We start from the raw sequence: 26,399 nt of genomic DNA on the forward strand, positions 1-26,399 counted from the left end.
TGGGACCCATGATATTGGTTTGGGGTTTTTTTGCCTTGAAAAATGGAATTAATAAAGCTAGGTTTCCTGTCAGCATATTTGTTCCTAATATTGTTTTCCCCTTCCCATACATTTACAGCAGCATTATAATAACTATCTTCATGCTTAGTTTAGTGCGTGCCTCCAGAAAAATAAATCATCTGTGGTGTAGGTAGTTTGGGTAACCACCAGTTTTTGTGAAAATTGTATGAATTTAATAATCTTCCAAACTTGGATGACATTGGCCACTGGGTTCCAAATTTGTAGGTAGAAAAACAGTCAACATAACCTATTAAGCTTCGTTTCCTTAGGAAATGAGAAACAAAAAAGCAATTAGTGGTGATGATAATGACACTACTATTAGTGCTATAATTAATCTGTAATTAAGTTCTGATTACAAAAGCACAATTTGAGATATACCCTCTAATACTGTGGAAAGCTAAATGTTTTCCGTATTACGTAATTAATTTCCAGAAATGCTTTTAATTGTATGCAGTCCTTTTATCATTTAAGTCCATTTAGAGTCATGCTGGGGATTAACTTTTTTTTTCTGGTACTTGTGGGTTTTTGTTTTTAAGTATGAAAGGCTCTAATGTTTTAGTTGTTTTTCCTCTAGTTTTAGAGCTGCTTGCTCAAAACTTTTTACAGGTCTTTTTTCCTAAACTGGAATGATTAATGCTATTGTATTCAACTTTCCTTTGAAGGGCATAGCAAAGTAAATAGGTTGAGAGCAAAACTTGATGGACCTGATTTTTTGGTTGTTTATTTAAATGTGATATTCTTGGCCTTTATTTCAAATGGGAAATTTTGATGCCAATGTGAGAAAGACAAGTGTTAGAAGTCCATTTTAAGTGATAGGGTTCTTGGAACTGTACACCAAAATGTCTACCATAAATGTTAAATTACAAAAAAGTAAATGACGCTGAAAGGGTTCTGGAAAACTTGCTTTCCAATTGAGTCTTAGAGTAGAATTTAAGAACCTGCCTATCTTAAATAAAGGAAGAAAAAATCCTGAGGCAACATTTCTTAAGGTATTTTGTTCTGTACACCTCTTCTGTCTGTTATTGTGCTCTTCTCTAAGTTCATCGTATTTCAGTAAACCATTTTTGAAAAAGTTAATTCAACTTTGATCATTTCAGTGAATTCCGTTGACAGTATTGCTTTCTCTGTGGTTGGTTGCATGATCATCTTTAATGAGGTGGTGAGTTCTAGTGAGGAACTGAGAATCACAGATGGGAAGTAGGATAAGAAGGGTTAAACTAACTACGCCAACCAAAATTGGATGAGTTACAAATCAAGGAGTTACTCATATATTTGAGGCAATTCTCATTGTTTCTCCTTGTATCCATATCTTTTCCCATTGAATGGGCTTGTTGTTGATTCCTTCTCCATTATGTCTTTGTTCTTCTTTTCTCAGTTTCTTTCTTCTTACTTCTCAGTTACTTCTTCTTACTGTAGGAAAACAGTAAGAATTTTCTTACTGTTGTCCTACACTCTTACTGTTCGTATATTTCTCCAAGTGCCTTTCCTTATTGCTTTCACTTCCTTTTTCCAGGCTGGTCATCAGGTTGGTTTATTAAAGATTATCCAGTGTCTGTGTTGTTGTTCTGTCCTTTTAGACTGTGGATTCTCCAGGGAAAATACTCTCTCTGTTCTGGGTTTCGAAAAAAGGGCAGATAATGGTAGTATTTGTAATCCATAAGAAGTATTTGGAGTTTTTGTATTAAGCACATCTCTCAGTTTCTGTTTTGGTTAATTATACAGAAGTTTCTATTTTATGGATTGATGCACTCTATGCTTTCTCCACCTCTTCAGAAGTCCCTGGAGATGTACTGTATAATATAGAATTTTTCTAGTTCCTAATTTAGCCATTATACCTTCTAAGCTAACAGGAAATAAATTTTTTAAGTCTTCAGGAGGTACCATTAAAAATATATATATTAGAGATCCGTGTAGCATGGGTTCATATCTATACAGTTTTCTTTAGCTGTTTTTTTTTTTTTTTAAGAATTCTTTGTAACCAGAATCAAGACAAACTTTTCCTGTTTTGTTTTGTTTTGTTTTGTTTTTGATCTCTTTTTAATTAGCTTCTGAAAGTTCTGATGATAGTGAGCAGGAAGATGACCAAAGTGCCCCGAATGTACATGCTGATGGCAAAGAGGAGTCTCAACATGAAGCTGTAAGCCAAGATAAAAACGAACTCTGTATAAAAGAAGAACACAGCGGTTCATCCCTCCCGGAAGAAACTAAATCTCTGACAGATGTAGTAGTACCCAAGTCGGGATCCAAGTCTCCTGAAAGATTGCGAAAAGAGGTGGAAGAGTTATCTGAAGATACCGACTCCGATGGAGAAGATGAAGCCACGAAAAAGAGAAAGGATGTGAAAAAGGAGGTAGTGGATAAAACAGCAAAACCGCAGGTAAAACGTGGTAAGCGAAGATACTGCGTTGCAGAGGAATCTTTAAAGACTGTGTCACCTAACAGAAAGGATGAGAAGTCCAAAAACAAAGACACCCTTAGTTTAGAAAACAGCAGTAACAGCTCCTCGGATGAAGATGAAGAAGACAAATCTAAACTGAAAGTCACTCCAACTAAAAAGTACAATGGACTGGAGGAGAAAAGGAAGTCTTTACGGACAAGTACTTTCTACTCAGGATTTTCTGAAGTGGGAGAGAAAAGAATAAAGCTTCTAAATAACTCTGATGAAAGACTTCAGAACACCAGAGCGAAGGATCGAAAAGATGTCTGGTCAAGTATTCAGGGACAATGGCCGAAGAAAACGCTGAAGGAACTGTTCTCGGACTCTGACACTGAAGCTGCTGCCTCCCCTCCACATGCTGCTCCGGAGGATGCCGCAGCAGAGGAGCAGCTTCAGACTCTTGCAGAAGAAGACATTTCTTTGCCTAGCTCGGAACTTGAAAAATCTTTGCCAGCTAGTGTGGACGTTAAACCTGTTGAGGAGAAACCGACTGAAGTGGGTGAAAAGAAAGTTGAATTTCCAAGCAGTGGCAGTAATTCAGTGCTAAATACTCCTCCTACAACTCCTGAATCGCCTTCATCTGTAACCGTAACTGAGTCCAGTAGACATCAGTCCAGTGTCACTGTCTCTGAGACGCTGCCACCAAATCAAGAAGAGATACGAAGCATTAAAAGCGAAACAGATAGCACAATAGAGGTGGACAGTGTTGCAGGGGAGCTGCAAGACCTCCAGTCTGAGGGAAATATTTCTCCAACTGGGTTTGATGCCAGCGTCAGCTCCAGTAGTAGTAATCAACCAGAGCCAGAGCATACTGAAAAAGGTAAAGGAAAGGGTAAACAGAGCTGTCTTCAATCTAACCAGCTCTCATTTTAGCATTACTTGATGTATTTTCATTCTGTTGTGGTTACAGTGCTGGAAAGTTAGTTGTTGGAGGAAGTAGTAGCCTGCTGTCTACTTCAAATGTGTGGAAATGGCATACTCATCTAGTGAATAATATAGTGAATATAATCCGCCAGGAAGTTTCTTGGCCTTTCATTAGGAATTTTGATTGTTTCAATGAGGAATTAAGTATATAAGAATAAAGTTTATACTGGACCTGGCAAGAAAAGCCCAGAGCAAACTGTAATACATTGTATGAGGAATACTTAACTGTAGCAAGGCAGATACATTTTGAGTACTTTGCTTACAAGTAGATGGTACTGTTTCTTACATAAAATTCTAATTCTCTGTAAGCTGTTTATTTGGGGGAAGAAAGGGCCAATTATTGCATGCTTAGGCAACCATTCAAACTTGCATCTTATGAAATTAATACTTAAAAAAAAAAAAAATACAGGTCAAGCTGATAACAAATACTTGACCGTATTAGCTATGTTTAACTTTCAGATGTGATTTTGCAGGTTGAAGTTCCTATCCTGAGACCACTAGAGAATAGGGTGTCATAAACACGGCCAACACTTGTGCACGTGGTATCAGTGTACTGCTGCCTGCTTTTTAATTGTTTGCAAGGCTGGATCCAAAAGTTTTTTTGTGAAAGTCGCTGGCTCTTTTACAATTCCATCAAAAGTACAGCTACTTTCATTGTCTTAAAGTGTCTAAAAAATCATTGATACAAAAGAAAATCCTGAGATGACAGAAGTGGTTTCTTCATCTCAACAGATTTCAATTAATTGAATTTTTCAAAATGCCGTTAAGGGCATTTACCTTCATCATTCTGTTTGAATTGTTCTTTCTGAAAGAATGCAAGAAAGTGTTTCCTTAAACAAAGGGGAGAGTTTGGCAGAGGTGAATATGTAGCCCTCAATAAATACACCTGTATTGCTTTGTTAGTTATAGATGTGTAGGTTTAGAACTTAATTTGTTTGCTTTTTTTATATAAAAGGAAATTCTTGCTACATGTAAAAAGTTTTACACTATTGCACAATATTACTTTTACATGCATTAGTCTTTAACTTCTTCTCTGATTTTGTCAGCATGCTGCCTGTTGTAGAGAATTGGGTTTCTTCATTTAAATGGTTTTGTTACAGGAGTCATTTTTAATCTATAAGACAGGTGGCTGTGGAACAACATTGGAACAGCTCCTGAAATTTGCTCTTTTAACAGGTGTACTAGAATTCTCTTATCTTCCTTTTCAACTTTTTCCCCTTGATAGCCAAGTACCAGTACTTGATACTTGATTCCCAAATACCAGTAGACTTTTTCCTTGGGTTTTTTTTCTGTTTGCCTTCTTTTTTGTTGCTTGTTTTTTAATATTATCTAAGATTTTTTTAATACTTACAATTAATGTAATTACTGATCGCAAGTGATAGTTTCAGTTTTTTCTCGCAGCTTCCAAGTGCAACAGGCTTTTTGAACACTTTCCAGTTCCAGTAGTTCTTGATAAGTTTTTCAAATAAATGCATTCTTATTTAATTTACAGTATTAAAAAAATCAAAATGCTTGTGGTTGAAGAGAAATTCTGGTGATGCATACAGGAAAGTTACTTGCAATCATCTTTCATGTGCACTCTAACCAACAAACTTTGTCTGCCTTCCATCCTCCTTCACCTCCTCCTGTCGATATAAGTAGAAGGCTGAGCCATATTAAGGCCAGGCAGGATCAGATACGTTGTTGTCTACAAAATTAAGCTCTCAAGAGGGGTTTTTTGAGACTTTGAGAAAAACACAGAGAAGCGCAAGTATTTAATTTCTGTTTCTTTCCTTTTCCTTTTTCTTTTTTTTTTCCAAATTATAGTCTGTACAGGCCAAAAAAGACTTAAAGATGCTCAGGGAGGAGGCAGCTCCTCAAAAAAGCAGAAAAGAAGCCACAAAACATCTGTGAACAACAAAAAGAAGAGTAAAAGTAAGTACAGCAGCTCAGTGTGAAATGAAATGTGTGAAAGTACTGTGTAATTTGTTTGAATGATTGTAGGAGATGAAGTCTGGAAATAAAAAATGTATTAGAACAAAATGTTCTCATCAGGGAATTCTTAATACTGTTTAAATGAAGAAACTACTCTTGCTGAATGCCAAAGCGTTTTTAAATGTCTTGTGTTATTTCTGTGCCTGTTTCTAAGAGGTCCTTAATATCGTGTCATTCAGGAAGACTAAGAAGACAGAGTATTTCACACTTGGTAGAGTTGGGCATGATAGCTGCATGTTTTAGAGGGGACCTGGATGAAATTATACGTTGTATTTTCTGCAAGATGAATTTTTAGAGGTTAATATATCTTCCAGTAGCAAATACGAGAATAATTCCGGAAAAATATAAGTTCTGTTTTCTTCCTCTGTCATCTGTTACATCTTCAGTAAATAATGTAGCTTCTGCAGCTTTTTTGTAGTTATAGAAGCTAATTAGAATAGAAACCACAGTACTGGGGAAGAGAAGCTTAATAAAAGCAGAGGTGTATTAGAGAGACACGTGCACACGTGTTCAGGAGACAGCAAGATCAATTACTGCCTCATCTCACTGTTAATAAAAAATACCAGGAACAGTCAGCTGGAGAGTGAAGTTGGGAGGATAGCTGTAAAAAACTCAGTTAAAGCAAGGATGGAAAGCATATGCTATGCCTTTTTTCTTCTCTCTTCCTCCCCCCACCGCCTTTTCTTCGTTTTAACAGCTCTTATTAAAAGTCTGTACTTCTGGTCTGGTATTTGCTTTCACCCCATCACATTCATTTATGTCCTCTTCACATTCTCTCGTCCTTTTTCATTCCATTTCACTAATCTCCTTCTAACATAATCCTTATTCCTTCCCTCACACCAGGAATTAAAGTAACAAAACAAACTAAATTTGCAGAACTAATACACCATTTTTAGGCTTGCTGTTGTTCCCTTTGATTTGGTGAATTTATCCGTTTTTCTCAACCTATCCCTCTTTCTCATCTCTTTTCATCAGGATGCAAGGCACTTCAAATCTAGAATTGTTTCTGGTACTGTGAACAGTCCTTGGTGTGTATGCACTCTTTTTGGTAGACTTCAGGCACGGCTGTATGCAATAGGGGCAATAAATAGATAAAATGTGGAGTCAGTTGTGAGTAAAAAATGCTTTTTGCAAAATTCAGGTATACGACTTAAAACAGCTTTTGTAGCAGCTTCAACTCTTGTGTTTGGATTAAGCCAGCGGAGTGGCAGCTCTGCAGCCAGCTGAATTCTTTCGTACCACATGTATCTTAGTGTTTGGTTTCTCCAGTGTAGATCACCAGATCATAAAGACCAGAACCAAAAGAGACTTTCAGAGTTCATTTTGTCAACACCTAGGGCAGGTACAACTGAGGCATGAGTTTCTCGTGATAAATATTAATTGAATGTGTTTTTAAAAACAACTCTAATGATGGAGATTCTCAGTTTCCCTAGGCATTTTATTCCAGTGCTTCACTAGACTTCTGTTGAAGTCTTGCCCCTGCTTCCAGGCGTTTTATTTTTGTAATGCTAAACAAGCTTCATCCTTGGAATAATTACTCATAAATCATGTTTCTTAGATTATTTTCTTACTTTCCTTTGGGGGTTTGATTAGAAAACTGTGTTCAGCCAGTTGCTTTATAGTTAAAGTTATTTCACTGTGAGGTGAAGTTCTTCTGTTTTGGGTAAGCTGAACATGTTTTTCTGCAATTAAAGAATTTTATCATCATGCCTGAGGATCTTTGTAGATGATGTCGCCCAAATTCAGATTATTGCTAGTCGTTTTAGCAGAGAAAACCTGAAATAAGTAAAGGAGACGTAAGGCTAATAAAAAGGCCAATTGTTTACTCTGATTTCTGCTACACGTGTCGTAGGAACACAGTGAAAAGCTTATCTGTAACTAGTACCTGTAAAACAGCACAGAGGTTTGTATATATTGAATGCTGTATTAGAAGTTAATATTAAAAAAGATAAACAGGAGGTAGAACACAACAATCAGTCTTGCTAACTGTTTTAGAAAAAGTATAGCCCCCAAACCAAAAATGTTATAGCCCCAAAGGCAGAAAAACATGGATAATTTTTGCACCTATGTTGACACATGGACTCCCTCTTCGCCTTATTTTCTAACGTAGGCCATTAATTTATGGATATAGTTCTAAAGCAACAAGTGTCTTGAACCATTCAGAGAGTAGAGTGCACCTTTCCTGTATGGACCTTGAGCAGTTGTGTTGTATTCAAGAAGTGAATACTCCTTACAAGAAGTGTGTCCCCACCCCACCCCATTATTTCTTGCACACACGCTTTCAGCAGTATCAGTATTCAGGATGGGCTGTGGAGGCATAGTCTGGGACTGCTACTCGCCCTCAAGCTCTGTTTGGTTCCCGTTGGTCCACATAACAGCTATGAATCTACCTGCACAGCAACTAACCGGATGGTGTTTCCGGTGCAAGGTCTCCCTTTCACAGTATGTCAGAATTAGAGGGGCCCCTATATATATACCTGTTTTGTGGCCCTGTCTTTAGGCACTAGTGATGCATGACAAGCTTCTATACCAGGAGGGATTATATCATTTTAGCGTAAAAGGATTTTGGTCAAATAAACTCCTGTTATATGAAAATAAGCACAGGTGTAGCTTCTAATAAGCTTTGGTTTGGGCAGGAAGGTTGCTTTGTTTTGTAACAATATGTCTTCGTGTTTCTTCAGCAAACAGCAGTGACAGTGAAGAACTATCTGCTGGTGAAAGTGTGTCCAAGTCTCAGTCTGCAAAATCGGTTTCTACTGGCATGAAATCTCACCAAACCAAATCACCTGCAAGAACACAATCTCCAGGAAAATGTGGGAAAAATGGAGAGAAGGAGTCTGATCTCAAAGAACAGAATAATCGTTTGCCCAAAGTTTACAAATGGAGTTTTCAAATGTGTAAGTATTTTCTTCAAAACACGCTTACCATGGTTTTGCGGTGTAAAGTCTTTTTAAATTGTGTGTATTTTGTTTTTTTCCCCTTAAATTATTCCATCCTCAGTTTGCTTAATTTTGTGATAAATCCTGATTTAAAAAAAAAATAAAAAATACTTTTTTTGCAATTGCAGTGCAGGAAACTGCCTGTATCACACCCTTCCAATACTGTTTTTAGCTATGGCTCCTGCGCTGACTTGCTGTTCTTGCCATCCTGTGCATTCTAGCATCAGTGTTATCCACTATATGTACTTCTTGTGTTGATATTTTCTTGCTGTTTTACTCCTCATGCTGTAGTTATTGTTCAGACACAACGTAGCCACTGACTGATTTGTAGCCTTTTCCCCTTCCATTTTGCCTGGGTGAACCAGGACATGTTTATTATTTCTGGTAATACGAATTCTCAGTGCATTTGGGTCAGTCAGCTATGGGTACATGTATAGCAGGGGTGAGCAGTGTTGAAAGGATCATGCATTTGCCTATCTGAAAAACAGTTCAGTAGCTTATTAATGCCTCAATATTAACGCAACTTCTTAATTCCCTCTGTATGTGTTTATGCTATTGCAGCATTATTTGCAGTGGGGAGAAAAGTAAGATAAAATATTAAGATGACTGAAGCCTTCTTCCTCAATATGACAATAAGCAAACAATTGAAAATAATTATTTAAAAACAAAAACTTGCTATTTTTAGTCCCCTCTCTTACATTGTGTGGTTATTTAATTGTCTAGTCAGCAATACGTTGTTGTCCTTAGTACCAACCCTGGATGTATGGCATTGCATTAGTTGCTTTCTATTTGCTTTTAAAGGTCAAAATGAAACTGTGTGGTGGGCCTGATTTAAATTACTTCTTAAAGTAATCCATAGTATCTCATTCAGTATTCACAGATTACTTTAGTGTATGTCAAGTTTCTGAAGTTCTCAGAGCATTATGCTTCGTGCTTTTCTGTGCTCTGTCCCAGGCTGTTTGAAGGCTGCTGTTCCTCGTGTAAAGCAGAACAGGAAAAAGCTGGCACAGCACACTCTGCAGACACAGCTGCTGAATTATTTTTTTTATATATTTTTTTTAAAATTTTTTTTTGCCAGCAGCATTCTTTCATGCCCAGGGAATTCTCCACTTAGCCAGGTGTTTCTGTGGTGAGAGAATCTGACCCTGCACGTTTTTTCTCTCCGGCCCTGAATCTCAGTGTTACTCTACTTTAAAAGCTTTTTTTTTTTTTTTTATTCCTAGTACTTCTTCACAGTCAAGTTAGATTCTGCTGCTCTTCAGGACTGTGTAATGTAATAGGTCTTTATTGTCACTCACTGGCCTGCTGAGATTCATTGGGCAGATTTCGGGTGCAACACATTTGAAGAGGTTTTGCTACTTCCTTTCTTTCTACCTTGGCTACATTGCACCTGCTAAATGTGCTTGGCAGAAGTTGGACTTTGGAGCTCTATTTAACACATTTCCTGCTGTTGCAGAGGTCTAAGACACTTGCAATGTCTCTGAGCTTTCCTCATCTTCCCACAGCCTAATATAGCTGTGGCTTTTGGTCCTTCGGTGCTACCATCGTTATAGGTTGGTGAAGTGTATTCTGCACCCCACGCTAGTTGAAATGATTGTTAAATTTCTTCAAATGAAGTGTCTCCAGTGTGGCTTACCTGTGGCTGAAAGGGTCTGAACCAAAATAATTCCTTCTGCCTGTGGCCCCCACCAAGCTGTGTGCCGCACTGTGGGGAGCTCCAGCTGGAAGCAGCCAGGGGGGCAGCTCCTGTGCTGGCCGTGTCCCATTGACATCCCTGTGTGGGATGCCACTGAGGAGGTCCTGTATAGTTAGTTATACCTTATGGCCCATATGCCATGGGCTCGATTAGAGCCACCTCACAGATACTCAGATTCCTCTTGTAACCTACTTGTTTTTTTACAACCAAGTTGAGTTGGGCAAGACTCACCTTCCTGGTGTATGAGGCCAAACAGAGCTCTAGCAAGGACTCAAAACAACAGGCTCAAAGCTGGTTTTGGCCCCTATGTTTTAACCTGTTGTCTTAAGATTTTTATTTTTTTTTAACTTTTCTTCCTATGTGGAGGGGAATGCGTGCATTTTCTTTTTCTCCCACTGTCGTGGTTTGATCCCAGGGCAACTAGGACCTCACAGTTGCTTACACACACATGGCCAAGGTACAGAATATTCCTTTGGTCGTTCTCTTGTTCTGTCTACATTCCTTATCAGCTTCTATGGGAAGCTGAAGAGAGTCCTTGAGAAGTATAAACATCGCCTAGCAACAACTAAACCAATGCATTGTTGACATTCCTTTCTTGCAATCCCTAGAAAGAAAACTAACTCTTTCTCAAGATGAAACCAGAACACAAAAAAAGGTGTATCTATGATGGTATCTTTTAAAAAATAATAAAAAATGAACAAAGTTTGTGATAATAAACAGCAGCTGCTGTTGCTGTGTTTCTTGGCTTTGCTGTCTGCTACTTCAAAGCACATCACTAAGATTTGAGTACTTCCCACTTCACTGAAATTCAGAAGTCTTTGGGAATGCTGCAATACAATAATTAACATAGATATTTTTTAACTTGCAGCTGACTTGGAAAATTTGACTAGCGCCGAGCGCATAACAGTTCTCCAAGAAAAATTGCAGGAAATCAGGAAACATTACCTGTCCTTGAAATCTGAGGTGGCTTCCATTGACCGAAGAAGAAAGCGCTTAAAGAAGAAAGAGCGGGAAAGTAAGTGCTGGGAACTAAATTCTGCTTTTAGAGGGCTAAATTGCATTTCATGTTATTAAGGTGTTAAGAATTGGATCATTTTTAGGGAGATGTATGCCATTAGGAGTGTGGGGTGGGTTTTTTTTTTTTTTTTAAATACTGTATACAGTTATTTGATGATCTTTAGAAGGTATGGTTCACATATCCATTAACTATGTAAGGGGAAAACATTAAAAAGGCATGCAATCCTTTTAATTCTGTTCAGGCAGAACTACTTTATACAGAAAAAAAAATACAGAAAAATAAAATTCTAAGCAGTGAACAAAGTATCTAAGGTTATTAATAACTTATACCTTTTCTTCAAGTTACACAATAATTTACTATAGTATTGCTTGTGTGTCTAGTTAGTGCTTTCCCCTTGACGTAAGCGATTTATTTTATGAGTTTCAGGGAGACCATCAATTATATCTCTCATTTCCCTGAAGCTGCTTTACCTGTTGCTGTAAGGAAAGTTCTAGTGTGCCTGCTTCTAGCGGCATTAAAAGGATTATTTTCTCCATGTCTTGTGTATCGACACATTTAAGAATTCACTGAGTATAAGAATGAAGACTGAAGTGACACGTGTAGTAAGATTTTTATGTCTGCAACCATCACACGGCAACTGCAGTTGCTCCTCGGTTGCCAGAGCAGGGTGTATGTGCAGATTCGGTGCTGGGACAAGGCCCTGCCTGTGCTGATTCCCACAGGAAGGAAAGGGAAGAGTTGACTGTGCTTGCGGGTCGGGAATAAGCCCTGGCATCCTGGGCCCTTGCGTCGAGTGAACCGGGGCTGCAGGGGGCAATGCCATCCTGTCTCGCACATGGTGGAAGCTGACTCTCGGAGTATTTCCCACAAAAACTAGGGAATGGGAGCTTTTTTCTTTTTAATTACTTGACATTAGTTGCTGGCATCAGTATACACCAATGCTTGTTGAATCGGAAAGCATTTCTATTGCTTAATTTGTAAATGTTTATAACCTGTGTTTTCCTCTTCCTGTGCAGGTGCTGCTACCACATCATCTTCCTCCTCATCACCTTCCTCTAGTTCCATTACAGCTGCAGTTATGTTAACTTTAGCAGAACCATCTATGTCAAGTTCATCACAGAATGGAATGTCAGTTGAGTGCAGGTGACAGCAGGACTTGCCAAAGCACTTTGCACTTAATGGCTGCTGAGGGCCACTCTTTTTTTTTTTCTTTTTTTTTTTTTATACTGCACAGTGGCACAAAATTCAGACAAGCACTATTTTGTATTTAAAGTTGTTTCTTGACAAGCTAACTTTGCACTTAAGTGCACTTTTATGAAGAAAAAGTACAACAAACTGCTTTTCCTCAAGCAATAATTGTTTCCAACTTGTCTGGGAATTGTAAGTCCAGTGACTCGAAGGCCTCCCACTGTGGCAAACGGAGGCTGTTCACTGCCTGTAGAGACAGTACAATAAGCATATAGTTGTTGGGTTGATCTAAGTAAATGTGGTAAGGCTTACTGTATTCCCTGGTATTTTGTTAAAGCTGGAACATTTGATATTTTTCCATTTATTTATGACAAATATTGAACCTATTTTCATTTGTACAAGCTAATTGTTTTTTAACTGCTAAGTCACCTTATAGTGGCTTTAATTGTATACGTCAAGCACATGTATTCAATTCAGAACCTGCAGTGAGTAGGATGTTTGACATCGGTCCTGATAACCAAATATGAGGATTCCTTTAAAAAACAAAAAAAGACTGACTAATGTTTACAGGTTTGAATTAGGCTTAAATAGGTTACTCTGGGTTTTAAGAACCCATTAATTGGAATGAAACTACTGTACTTTGCCATTTTTCTATAAAACAGTATTTTTTTTTTTAATTTTGATAAAATACATTATGAAAAAGAAAGAAAATGGCTAACAAACTGTATTAAATCTTAATGTATAAAGATTGTATTTAGCCAGTTTAAAGTGTATATTTATTCATAATGGATTATAACAGTTATATTTTTGTGTTTTCTTGTAAATGTTTCTTTTCCCTTAAAGCAACAAATATTTCATTTGTAATGCTTATTTTATTACGAGCTTCAAGGAGAGGACTTCAAGACAGAGTAAGGTGTGAGGTTATAATTTGTGGTTGCTGATATGAACACTGCCACAAAAGGGTAGTTGTTTTTAAAATAAATAGCTAGCTGAGTGGTAGACATTTAATTTTTTAAATGCCTTGTACAAATTCCCAAACCAACTTCAAACTGTTTTCACTTGTATTGATTTTATGTTGTATGGATCCCAAGCTCTCTCCTGTTAATTATATACCTTTGTAAGACATTTGTATATTGCGGAAGTGTTCATTCAAGCTATTTAATACCTGGCACTGTTAATACACAGTACTTTATTGTACAGATTGTTTTACTGTTTTAATTGTAGTTCTGTGTACTTCTTTTGCCTGGGGAAATAGGGGCTGGCATGTTTTTCTTTGTTTTCTGGCAATCCAACATGTAAGAATTCAAAGCATTTTGTTTGTAGATGCTAGAGTGTCAGAATCCTTTACATTTGACTTTTCTAAGAAAAGCATTTTCAGTCTTCGTAGTGTGTGCTTAAGGTTAACTGATTTTATTGAAAATGGTTTCAAAGTATTCAGAATTGTACAGGACTGTAAAAATTTGTTGACAAACATTGAAGGAAAAGCTTATAGAAAAAAGCTATAAAATATATATTAGGTTCTGCAGAAAATGGAGAATTATGTAATATATTGTACAAATGTAAGCAAAGGCCTCTGAAATAAAATGCCATAGTTTGTGAATCCCTGATTTTGTTTCTAACAGTTTAATTAACCATGCTGTGTTCATTAAAATGACATCAAGCTGCAGAATCAGTTTAGCAAATGACCTTTGATATGGTGTAATAGGCATATAAAGGTAAGCTAGAGCAGGTACATGGGACTAATTTTCCTCTTAGCAATTAATTCAGATTCATTCTCTTTTTCAGCAAAATGAGAAGGCTTGAGCCACTGAGATCATTAAAGCAACGCCGATTGAAAAAAAGATGAATTTTGATTGACGTTAATTCAGGTAGTTTGAGAATGTTGAAGCAAGTTCCCGAAGATATTTGCTGACTTCTGATATCGACTGCCTCAAGTTCAGATTCAGTAGAAGTGAAACTGGAATAAAACTTTTAGTGTTACCTGCTTACATCATGTCTGGCTATAGTTCAGTTGACCAAAATACTGTTACACCTGCAAAATGATAGATTACTGATGAGACTGGTAGATAACAAATGATAACAAGCTTTGGAAACATTGACTGTGTTAATAATTACCAGGGATCTGAGACTGACAGGAGTAATTTTAATAATTCCAGTGTGGCTACTCAGAGGATATTTAGATATGTTTAATTTTAAGCAGAACAAGGGTTGTAATAGTTCAGTTCTGCCTTTCAGTCTCAGTAAGCGTGACTGGTATTGATTTAACTGAGAACTACACCTGGGCAAGCAAGAGCAAATTCAGCTCTCCACTCAGTACTAGTTCTTGATCAGCTCTCAGTTTTAGTGACAACGATTTTGCTTTGGGGTGACAATTGTTGACTCATGTTCTGTGAGAGGATTTGTTTACTTGTTTAAAACAGGGGTCATTAGTCACCTCCCAGCTCCCAAATTGAGTTTTTGCATAAATAGGATTTTTGCTATTCTTTAATACAGAGATTATTTAATTTTTGTTGTACTTATCCAGTTTAATGACTAATCTGTTCTGGAATTTTTTTTATATTGCACCTCTCCCATGCAGTGTGGCTGTAAATGGTACTCTCCAGGTTCACGTTACTTGTGTCCCAGTGGTTACAAAGGAAAGGTACCTTTGGCAAACTTGTTAGCCAGGCAATTTCATCCCATGTTTCAGTGAGTCCAATCTGACCTTCTTTTCAGGTTACATACTGTAATGCAACTTTAAACATGGGTGTGCTCCCTGCTGGGCATGCACACTGTGCTTACACCTGAGAATGGTTCCCTCTAGCAGTGATTGCTGGGCTCTGCTCGCACTCCTGCATACCTGCTCCAACTGTGACCTGAAAGGCGAAGTGAGACAAACCACCCTTTATCCTTCACACCTTGTCTGAGTGACAGAATCAGTTTTGTGTGTCTTGTGTTTGATGGTGTTGAGAACAGCTGAGAGGACAGACTATCTGCATATGCTGAGACAAAGCACGCCTTGCTTGCGGGCTGGCTGCGTTGCTCCCAACTCCTGTTACTTCCAGTCTCCACTGATGCTTGTACGTACTTGTTACTGTGTCGTTTCCATCACGCCGTGAAGTTTCCCTGTCGCCACGAGGCTCAAACTCACTCTCTAGCAGAGTTCCTGGAGGCCGTATGCCTTTTGTTTGAGCTTCGGCAATTACAAATCTCTGGAATCATCCAGCCGAACACTTGTCCAATGTAGTTTTGATGTATTTTGGTGGTTCAGCCTGTTCTGCCCCAGCTGTGTCACCCACAAAACTGCTCTGTTGTGTGAAGGTAGATTGGAAAAGCCAATACAAGTAGTGCAGCAGCCACCTGCCAGTTTTTAAGAATTCGTGCCTTCTCTTGGGCTGACCCTATCAATGAGGGTCCCTGCCTTTCCCGGCATCCAGAAGGCCAGGCACGGAATGCCTGGTGCATGTGTCAAGACTAACGCTTTACTTTTCTTCCATAGCTGGATTACTTGTTTTGCCTTCAGTTGGACGTTGGTACCAACACAACTGCTAACACTGGCAGTTCAAAAAGAGCATTAAATATTACAACAGAGGAGCTGTTTGTATTTGCTTCAGTCTTTTAAGTGCCTGGTAATTTTCTATGCCTTTCCAATTATCATCACACCATCTAGGATTTAAGATTACTTTCCTGTACAGGCTGGTCTAAAAGGAGATTCCAATTAGGTGCCTAATTTCTGAGAGTTAGTAACAGATCAAACTTCCTTATGCATGAGCTGTACTGTGGCCTGGGTTGGAAAATGATCTCTTTGAGAATTAACCTAAGAAAAAAGGGTCTCTTCCAGTTGGATCAGTTATCCAGCCCTATCCGTGTAGCTGCAGCAGCAAGATGATCCAGAGCACTTATCTCTACTGGCTACAGAGCGAAGCCAGGGGGAGGAGGTACAAGAGGTTCCTCCTTTTCCTGTCCTCCAGGTTACAGTCCTCAAATGCCCTGAGAAGTACTGTGTTTCAGGAATTTTTCATCAGAAAAATTCTTACATGTTTTCAAAGCCTGCTGCGGATCTCAGGTACAGATGAAACAATCCTGAAGGAAACTAGCTGCCCAAGTGATGCTTTGGGATGGTGTCTCTGGTGGTCCAGTAACTTAAGACGGTTTAAGCAGTAACTACCTGTGGCTCTGCGCTCTTCCTGTAACCCAGTCTTGTTTGTAAGGAGTATGCAGTCAGAAACCATTCCTTTTTCGGTGTTCTTTACGCTCCTCCCCTCCTTGCATTTTTCTAACCCTTTCCCAGGTTTGTCTCCAGGTGAACCGCTACAGAAGGGGCTGCAGGAGCGCCAGGAGGATGTTTGCTGCCCCTGAGCTTCAGTGTGAGGCCACCCACCCTGGCGATGCCCATCTCGGTGGGGTGGCCCTTCAGGCAGCCCCTGTCCAAGGGCTTCAGTCTCAGCAGCAGTGCTGGCGGGCACAGGCCAAACTTCTTGATGGTGTCTGTTTAATCTGCGCTCGAGGGCATGGAGGACATCCCCCACAGACTCTAGCTGGGGGCTTGGGAGGTTAGTCTTTTGTTTGGTTGGGTTTTTTTTTAACTTCATCCTGGCTGTGAGCTGGGTGGCGATGGTGGAGATTGATTCAGGCAAAAGAAGAAGGGATGCTCTAAGAAGTACTTCCACAGTGACGTGAGGCAAAGTTAGTTATTTTTTCTGTAGACAACAGCACTCTTGTTTTTCAACCATTTGAGGCTTCAGTGAGTTTAAGCACAGACAGCTCGAGAAGACAGAAGTCATCACAGAATAATTTCCGTCTCCCACCCCCGCTTGGAGCGGAAAGTCTCGGAAAATAAACGAAAAAACACATCACACGATGTTTTTCCCCCCAAAACCCGCGTGTAACAGCCACATCTGACGTCGTTTGCTTTCGTGCTGCGACCAGGCCCGCCGTGGCGGTGCTGGGGCCGCGTCGGGCGCCGTGAGGGGGTGGGCGGCAGCTCCCCGCCCGCTGCCCGGCCCCTCACGCTCCGCTGTGAGGGCCGCCCCGCTGTGAGGGCCGCCCCGCCCCGGGCGCGCCGGAAGTGACGCGCCGCGAGTGCGTTCCCTCTCACCCCCGTAGCAGCCATGGCGGCCCGGCGGCGGGTGCAGGGCCCGGCGGCAGCTCGGGGGCGCGGCGGGGAGGGGTACGCGGTGGGGCAGGTGGCGGACAGCCTCGGACCGGGCGGGGCGGCCGCCGCGCCCCTCGCCAGCCTCTTCAGCGCCGCCGCCGCCCCGCCGGTGCTGGTGGCCGTCAGGGGGGTAAGTGCCGCGGCGGCGCCTGGGAGGGCGTGAGGCGGGAGGGAGGGACGAGGAGGACAGCGGGGTGGTCGCGGCAGAGCCGGGTGGCTCTGGGCACCTCTCCGTGCCGCTGCTGGCTTCCGTTAGTGGCGCTGCAAATAAATCACAGCATATAAAATAATTGTAGGAGGTTTCTGGAGTTTTGGGGTTTTTTTCCGAAGTTAATTTAATTCATTTATTTATTTATTTTAAAAGGAAAGTAAGAAAAGAAAGCGTACTGAAGAAGCGGAGAAAGTGTCAGAAGACCAGAGCTCATCTGTCGTTCAGGAACCTCCTGTAAAAGCAAAGAAATCTAGAAAGAAGGAACTTTCAAAAGCAGAGAAAAACTTGGGAAAAAAGTGAGTAGATGATATATCTTTATAGTAAGATTAAAAAAAAACAGCATCTAAATTAATCATAAGATTATGAGTTCAGTGAAACAATAAAGTTCTATCCTACTATTTGTCTTGAACCTTGTGTTTAAGAAGATGATTTTTAAGAAGAATATGAACATTTTCTGTAGTTCACCCCAGAGGGTAGGAAATACTTCTAACTGCTTGAAGTTCTAGGTCCGTGAAGCGCAAATCCCCTGTTAGAGAGCTGTCAGGTGGAGAGGCTGTAGACTTGGACACAGAGTTGTCTCTGACGCGGGGTGGTGCTTTCTGGTTGTAGCTGGCTTTACCCAGCAGAGCTGCAGTTGGGGGAGCAGGGGCAAACCAGGCAGAGGGAGTTGTCCTCAGGTCGCTGGTCCTCTGCTGCGACACAGAACTGCTCTGCTGTGCGGCTGCCCCTTCCCTCACACGCGCAGGGGTGTGCCAGGATGCTGTTGGTGCAGGCAGGAAGCTGGTTTCTGTGCAGTGAAGTTTGCATACAAAGTTTGCGTGATTTGGGCTCGATGGTAACGTCATGTCCCCTCTCTGGCACTGTGCGTTGTTGCATCTTCCGTGCCTGTGAAACTTTTTTTTGCTGTCTTGGTGTCGGTAGCCTTCCAGAGGCTTCTTTGGGTCCGCTTCTTGTGCATGCTAGTATGGCAAGTTCGGATAGATAGAGATTTGTTAGTGTACAGATGGATCCCAGAAGACAGTCTGTGGTCAGTGCCCTGGATACTGGGAAGAATTAAACCTCTTGTAAGTTCTAGCATGCGAAGACTAATTTCCCCACCCCACCCCCTTCAATTTGAGAGGATATTAGGTGATTTACTTCTGAATTCTTTTCTTTATTGCACCTACTAAATAGTGAATGCAATGTCCTGGGGACAGCAAATAGTTTTCCATGTTACAGAATGGTGGTATGTGTTTGTTTAATGCATAATAAGCAAAAATAACATTTGAAATTTTATGTCGAACATAACTTAAAATATAAGTAAAAATATTTATCTTGGAAGCTTCAAGTCTTTGACCTCAAGAGCACTACTTTTTTCCCATCAATTATCATTTACTTGTCTTTTTCTGATAAGGGAGAGCACTTTGGAGCAGGCAGATGAAGAGGAGGAGCAAAAACTGTCTCAAAACAAAGCGAAGCAAAAAAAGGGGCCTTCTCAGGCCGTCACCAAACGTGTTGTTAACTCAGATACAGGCACTACGGTCAAACAACAAAAGGCAGAAAAGGTGGCTGATGAATCGGTAGACAGAAGAACAGTGTTTGTTGGAAACTTGCCTGTCAGCTGTACTGTTCAGGTACGTGAGTGGATTCTGTCAGCTAAAGGAATTGAAAGAATTACAGCAGTCCTTAGTTTGAGGGCACGTTTCTAGCTGAGAAGTCACACATATTTGTGACTGAAACTGCTTTTTGTGAAAGCAGGAGATAACACTCGTTACCAAAAACTGTTAGAGGCGATCTCTTTTGTTTTACCATAGCTTTTTACAGCAGTTGCTTTTTCTTTAGTAGAATTGGTTAGTTTCTTTTTCAGTGAAAAATGACTAAATAAGTGAGAGCTACAGTTGCAAAGCTAGAAAGTGCTTCTAACTGAATTGAATGCAAATAATACTTCAGACTGATGCATAAAATACACTATATTTTTACTTCCATAGTAAGGGGTATGAATTCAGTTTTGGCAATCTGTAGAATAATAAGCTGCCACAAGAAGCACAGAAACAGTTATAAATTACTTGTGTGTTTTTTGTAGCCCTTTAACAGGCCTTGTATAAGTAAAATGAAAATGGTGTGAAAAAAAAAATCTTACTAATAAATATTCAACATTAATTGTTATTACCAGGATGCAAAAATGTATTTGAATATTTGTGATATCTTCTGTTTAGGCGCTGAAATCTCTTTTTAAAGAGTATGGACAAATAAAATCCATTCGATTCCGGTCTTTGGTAGGTTATTTCCTCTAATTATGTTTCTGATCTTATAGATCATTGGTTCAGAAGTGGGTTTGGGTGTGTATTTTTTGCCATTAGAAGAATCCTTGGAGATTTTACCACAGAGGTACCACAGATGCATCTTTTATGTATCACATTTTACTCTTCCCATACCAGCAGTTGAGACTATCACAGCTGTATTTTCACTCTAATAAGAACGCTTTTATTATTGCTTGTTTAGCTAAGATATTACTTACCTGTTTTTAAATCCCAGTAGCAAAGACACAGTGATTGTATATCAGTGTGCTCTGTAAAATAGTTGAATAGAACAGTCTTAGAACTCAAGAAACGCAACAGATGAAGTCAGAGCAAGCTATCTAATTCTGAGGTCTTTCTAGATCATCTCTCGGAATAACCAGTTACATCATTTGCTCACTGTACTGGCCACATTACTTTGGGTGGGAATGGTACCTGTTTGAATACCTCTTTGTCTTCAAAAACAAATATTTGAGATAAATTGACAGTAGGCTCACTTAACTAAAGCTCTTTTTATCTTGAAGGTTCCAGCAGAAGATACTTTATCCAAAAAATTAGCAGCAATAAAGTAGGTTCCTCTTGTGAATTTTGTGCTTTATTTTTCGAGGCAAAAACAATTTTTAAGTGTTAGTTGTTACATATTTGGCTATATTAATTTTTTAATTTTGTGGGGTTTTGACTTTTGTAGTTACCTTTGCATGTATGTAAGTTTTCTTGACAAGTGCATAATTATGTGCCCAGTATACTAGTACGTAATTCACTATCTTAGGTTTCATTTCCTGTATTTTAGGAAGGAGGAAGATGCCGATAGTCCTTAATTCCTTTGGATGTTTTTATGAGTTGAGGAAGATTGATCAGGGTGCATATATGGACTGTATAAGATGCACAGTGAGACTCCCTTGGACAGCTAGCTGACCTTTAAGAGAAATTAAGTTGTTAACTGTGCACAAAACAAGAGAAGGCATAGATGTGTTTAACAAGAAGTGCTTGTGCGCTGCACACCACCAGAATGATTTAAACAACATGTGTCTTTTTCACATTCCAGGCATAAGGTGCACCCTAATGCGAAGTTCGTTAATGCTTATGTTGTATTTAAGAAAGAATGTGATGCCATTAAGGCTCTAAAGGAGTAAGTCTTAGTTTTGTTCCTCATTCCCTGTTGAAGAGGTAGATTCACAGAGTGTTAAAAGATAAATTTAAACTAACCCCTTTCTTTTGCTTGAATCAGAATAAAATACTGGGGTGTTTTTTTTTCAAACTTAAAGAGTAAATTTGCTTTTGGAATGATGCTATGCAGTGACATTGTAAATTAAGTAACAGTTATTCATTTTGTTTTTAAAACTTTTTGCTTTTGGCTACAAAAGAAATGGAACAGAATTTGCTAGTGGATTTCACATCAGGGTCGACATTGCATCAAAAACCAGTTCGGTAAGTAAGATGTGTGAGTAGAAAAACCCTTTTCTGTTTTTGTTTGGTTGTTTTTTTTCTGTAGCAAATAACTTACTGTGTTATATCTCTTGTTTTCTTTAGCATGACAATAAACGATCAATATTCTTGGGAAATCTCTCATATGGTGAGTCTAAAATGGATTGTTATGCATCATTACTTAATGTTTACAGAACATGTTGACATTAGGGGTTTTTTATTTATTGGTGTTTAGGTAGCTAAATATCTTTTGCTGGAATTAATTTTTTTAATACCAGTTCTATTTTTTTAACTGAAACACCAAAAGGGGTTGTAAGTTCTGCAGATTAATTGTTTTCTTTATGGTAGCTAGAACTGCAAGCACTTTTAGTTCTTGTTGTTGCTTCGTGTTTTTTTAAATAAATATGACTGAACTGTATAGTCCGTAGCTTTCTAAACTGCTAGAGGTGTTCTGGTACCTGTTTGTGAACTACTTCCAAGTGATGCACGGGTGATGGCTTCTCGTTTTGATGCTGTCTGTGAGCCACTGTCCAGGCAGCTATTGGCAATCGGTTGTTACCTGTGTGGAGGTGCTGACTGTGTAGTGGAGGTCACTGCTTGATGAATATTCAGCTGAGTAGACTGGAGAGTAGGTGGAGGGATCGCCGTCAGGTGTGGTCCATATGAGGGTATTAATGGAGCCAGGGTGCTTGGGACAAGCATCTTGTGTGGGGGAGTGGTGTGGATGCGTGAATAGGCAGGAAGGAGGCATGCCCTGTGGCTGTGGCCTGACGCAGAGCCAGTGTCACATACTGCTGACATTAATGCTGAAACACACGGGCTTGAGACTTTAGCCTAAAACTTGACCTGTCTGAAAAATCTGGGTAGGTGACAAATCTGATTGTGGTGACGTTACTAATGCCTGTTGTGTAGAGCTTGTGTCAGTACTGTATGTTCCTCTGTGCATCCTGCAGAAAAAGCAGTTTGGACATTTGCAGTGCTCTGAAAATTACTTCAGCAGCTCAAACCTTCCTCAGCACATCGAAGTCCCATTGCTGTAATTAAAACTGTACTGTTAAATTCGGCTCCACCCCCTTTCGGGCAAAGGGGCAAATTCGGCAAAGGGATGTACCATAGTATGACTCATACCTGTACAGAAAAGAGAATAACTTATATTTTTGTGTTGGAACATCACACTTGTCTGTTTGCATAGGCATGAGACAGACAAAGCCTCACGTATCTGGCTGTTATCACAATAATCGTGTAGCAACTGTGGTTGGAAACTGTAAATCCCTTCTCCCCCATTCAGTTAAAACTCAGGGTTCAGTCAATGAGCACTAGACTTCAAGAACTACCAACACAAGCTCGTTATCATCAGCATTAATTCTTAACAAGAGATCCTGGCATAAGAAGGAGCTACAACAATGTAGCGCAAATTTTAATTTCCACTATGTTCAAACCATAAATGAAAGGAAATGGCCACAGAAAGGAAACAGGGGAGCTGGTGACAAGTGATATGGAGAAGGCCGAGGTTCTCAATGACTTCCTTTCCTCAGCCTTCACTGGCAAGGGCTCCAGCCACACTCCCGGAGTCACAGAAGAGAATGGCAGGGGGTGGACAGAACTGCCCATCAGAAGTGAAGATCAGGTTCGTGACCATCTGATGAACCTGAAAGTGAACATGTCCATGGGACCTGATGGGTTGCACCCACGGGTACTGAAGGAGTTGGTGGATGAGGTTGCTAAACTGCTCTCTATTATGTTCCAAAAGTCATGGCAGTCTGGTGAAGTCCCCACTGACTGGAAAGGGGAAACGTAATCCCCATTTTCAAAATGGGAAAGAAGGAGGAACCAGGGAACTATAGGCCAGTCAGTCTCACCTCCGTGCCTGGTAAGGTTATGGAGCAGATCCTCCTGGAGGCACTGCTGAGGCAGAAGTATAACAAAGAGGTGATTGGGTACAATCAACACGGCTTCACCAAGGGCAAATCGTGCCTGACAAACCTGGTGGCCTTCTATGAGAAGGTCACAACATCAATAGACAAGGGGAGAGCCTTTGACACTGTTCCGCATGACATCCTGGTCTCCAAGCTGATAAAATATGGGTTTGATGGACTGACAATTCAGTGGATAAAGAACTGGCTTGACGGCCGCACCCAAAGAGTGGCTGTCAATGGGTCCATGTCCAAGTGGAGGCCAGCGATAATTGGAGTCCCTCAAAGATCAGTACTGGGACCGGTCTTGTTTAACATCTTTGTCAGCGACCCGGGCAGTGGCATAGAGTGCACTCTCAGCAAGTTTGCCGACGACACCAGGCTGTGTGGGGTGGCTGACACGCTGGAGGGAAGGGATGCCATCCAGAGGGACCTTGACAGGCTGGAGAGGTGGGCCCATGCCAACCTCATGAAGTTCAACAAGACCAAGTGCAAGGTCCTCCGTCTGGGTCAGGGCAATCCCAAGCACCGATATAGGCTGGGCAGTGACTGGCTTGAGAGCAGCCCTGAAGAAAAGGACTTGGGAGTGCTGGTAGATGAGAGGCTCAACATGAGCCGTCAGTGTGCACTAGCAGCCCAGAAAGCCAATCGTATCCTGGGCCACATCAGGAGAAGCGTGGCCAGCAGGTCGAGGGAGGTGATTCTGCCCCTCTACTGCGCTCTGGTGAGACCGCACCTGGAGTACTGCGTCCAATTCTGGAGCCCCTACTACAAGAGAGATATGGACGTGCTGGAACGTGTCCAGAGAAGGGCCACGAGGAGGATCAGAGGGCTGGAGCACCTCTCCTGTGAGGACAGACTGAGAGAGTTGGGGTTGTTCAGTCTGGAGAAAAGAAGGCGCTGAGGAGACCTTCTAGTGGCCTACCAGTATCTTAAGGGGGCTACAAGAAAGCTGGCGAGGGACTTTTTAGGATGTCGGGTAACGGTAGGACCAGAGGGAATGGATCAAAACTAGAGATGGGTCGATTCAGACTGGACGTCAGGAAGAAGTTCTTCACCATGAGGGTGGTGAGACATTGGAACAGGTTGCCCAGAGAGGTGGTGGAAGCCCCATCCCTGGAAGTTTTTAAGGCCAGGCTGGACGGGGCTCTGAGCAACCTGCTCTAGTGGGAGGTGTCCCTGCCCATGGCAGGGGGGTTGGAACTAGATGATCTTTAAGGTCCCTTCCAACCCTAACAATTCTATGATTCTATGAAATTATTTGAAAAAATTTATTTTGGTCTTTGCCTTTGTTCTTCTTTGTGATTTATCTTGCAGTCCTCAAAGCTAGGGAATCGGTAACTGTCAAAGTAAATAGCCTTTTATAAAGTTTCCATTGTTAACTTGCTGAAATTTTTCTGAACCACTAATATATCTATATTTATATATTTAGATATATATGTTTGTGTACCTGAATTGGTAAATACAAAATATTTGGATTTGGGCCAGGCTTCTAAAACTGTGTGTCTGACTGAAGCATTGTGCTTGCCCACAGACATCAGCGATGATGCTGTGCGAGAACACTTTTCTGTCTGTGGAGGTGTAGTAGCGGTGCGAATTGTGAGAGATGGAAAGACCGGCTTGGGTAAAGGCTTCGGCTATGTTCTCTTTGAGGTATGTATGAATGGCATGCTTCAGGACACTGGCAATTCTTCAAAATCTGAATTAGGATTTGCCTTTTATGGCCTTTTAAAATTTTTTTGGGTGTGTATATGTGTATTAAATGGTAGCATTGTTGTGTATGTTAAAAGCAGCTTGGAAGACCAGTTCTGTGGAAGCAGATACAAAGCAAATTATTTTAGGTTGTATACAAAAAAAAGCTGTACAACTTTGGGGTGAAAGAAATTAATTTCAAGGGAAAGACTTAGAGGAAGGACAGATGAGTTTGCTTGGTATAACTGCAATGTTCTCCCATTTCTTTTGTGTCAAAATATGAGTGGAATTCTTGCCTGCAGCTGGTTTGCTTACTGGCTCTCCCTGTTTCGGGTTCAGTACAGCTTGCTTTTGCATGGCAGTCTCCCAGCCTCATCTTTCTTTGTTTGTTTCCTGCAGCCCAATACCTTTTTTTTTTCCCCCAGTTTCTCCTTCATCTCTCTGCCTCTGTCTTTCACGTCTCACGTAAGCTGTTTTATAGCCCATTTTGAAGTATCTGTGCCTCGATGCGTGGGCTGTGTGGGTGTGCCGGTGTTTCTGAGCAGAGCAGAGGTGGTGTGTCATTCAACAAATAGAGCATTTTGAATGCTTTTTATTGTAAGATCTTGCTTACAACAATTAAAGAAAGGCGACTTTTTATTTGAAAGCAACCAGTTGTAAGTAATGTTGCTTTTAACCTGAATGTCTGTTCTTGTAGAATACAGATGCTGTACATCTTGCTCTGAAACTCAACGACTCTGTTCTGGTGGGAAGAAAGATACGAGTGAAGCGGTGTGGAGAGAAGTGGAAAGCACCACAGAAACATCCAAATCAGTCTCGTGTTCCTAAGGACAGAGTTGGTACCAAATTAAAAAACAACAAGTGCTCTAAGGATTCATTTGTTGGCGAAAAAGCAAACGCGCTAAAAAAGAGCACTAAACAAAAAAGACTAAAAACTATTCCCAGAAATAAATCTGGGAAAAACAAAAAGTCTTTTGATAAAAATCAAATGTATAACGGTGTTCGCTGTTCTTATAAAAACTGATGTATACAAGAGTTTTCTGTCATAAATTTTGTTTGCTAATACAGCTGTAGTCGTTCTCAGTGTTTGCCCCGGGGTGTTTGGCTTCTCCTGGAGGCAGGACGAGGTGCATCCCTGTACCCCGCTGGCTGTGCCAGTGCTGCCTGCGTTTGTTGCTGTATCCCAGGGCTGGATCTCGTCCGGCTGAGGCCCCACTGTGGAGGTTAATGCAATTCTTTCTTTCGGAGTGGTGTGGAATTACTCAAAATGGCTACAGAAGGGGCGGCTCATCTGCAGACTTGGCCTGTGACGATACGCAAATCGTTACCTTAATAGTTTGGTGGTGTTTTTTTTTAACTGTTAAGCTGCTGTTTACAAGACTGACACTGCATCCTGGGCTGCAACGAAGAAGCGTGGCCATCAGGGCCAGGGAGGTGATTCTGCCCCTCTGCTCCACTCCGGTGAGACCCCACCTGGAGCACTGTGTCCTGCTCTAGAGCCCTCAGCACAAG

General features: G+C 40.7%; 2 protein-coding genes across 4 annotated transcripts in view; both read left to right on the forward strand.

Annotated features, from left to right (window-relative positions):
* Nucleotides 1–13,836, forward strand: part of ARID4B (AT-rich interaction domain 4B) — a 95,602-nt gene extending 81,766 nt beyond the window's left edge. For both annotated transcript variants that reach the window (XM_054194113.1, XM_054194114.1), the window contains 5 exons: nt 2,106–3,317; nt 5,228–5,335; nt 8,077–8,292; nt 10,899–11,045; nt 12,065–13,836. In XM_054194113.1, the coding sequence (XP_054050088.1) occupies nt 2,106–3,317; nt 5,228–5,335; nt 8,077–8,292; nt 10,899–11,045; nt 12,065–12,195 (1,814 nt within the window). In that variant the 3' untranslated portion in view covers nt 12,196–13,836. The remainder of the gene's footprint in view (nt 1–2,105; nt 3,318–5,227; nt 5,336–8,076; nt 8,293–10,898; nt 11,046–12,064) is intronic.
* A 3,461-nt stretch (nt 13,837–17,297) lies between these two features.
* On the forward strand, nt 17,298–25,952 carry RBM34 (RNA binding motif protein 34). Of its 2 annotated transcripts, XM_054194046.1 has the most exons (10): nt 17,298–17,500; nt 17,735–17,877; nt 18,975–19,194; nt 19,777–19,836; nt 20,382–20,425; nt 20,903–20,986; nt 21,222–21,285; nt 21,388–21,430; nt 24,730–24,848; nt 25,585–25,952. In XM_054194046.1, exons 1-10 carry the CDS (start codon nt 17,327–17,329, stop codon nt 25,909–25,911), a joined length of 1,278 nt encoding a protein of 425 aa, XP_054050021.1. In that variant the 5' UTR covers nt 17,298–17,326; the 3' UTR covers nt 25,912–25,952. The 2 variants fall into 2 exon arrangements, with proteins under 2 accessions (XP_054050021.1, XP_054050022.1); XM_054194047.1 differs by lacking the exon at nt 20,903–20,986.
* Nucleotides 25,953–26,399: the final 447 nt, after the last annotated feature.

Source organism: Rissa tridactyla, chromosome 3, assembly GCF_028500815.1.
Source record: "Rissa tridactyla isolate bRisTri1 chromosome 3, bRisTri1.patW.cur.20221130, whole genome shotgun sequence".
Classification (NCBI taxonomy): Eukaryota; Metazoa; Chordata; class Aves; order Charadriiformes; family Laridae; genus Rissa; species Rissa tridactyla.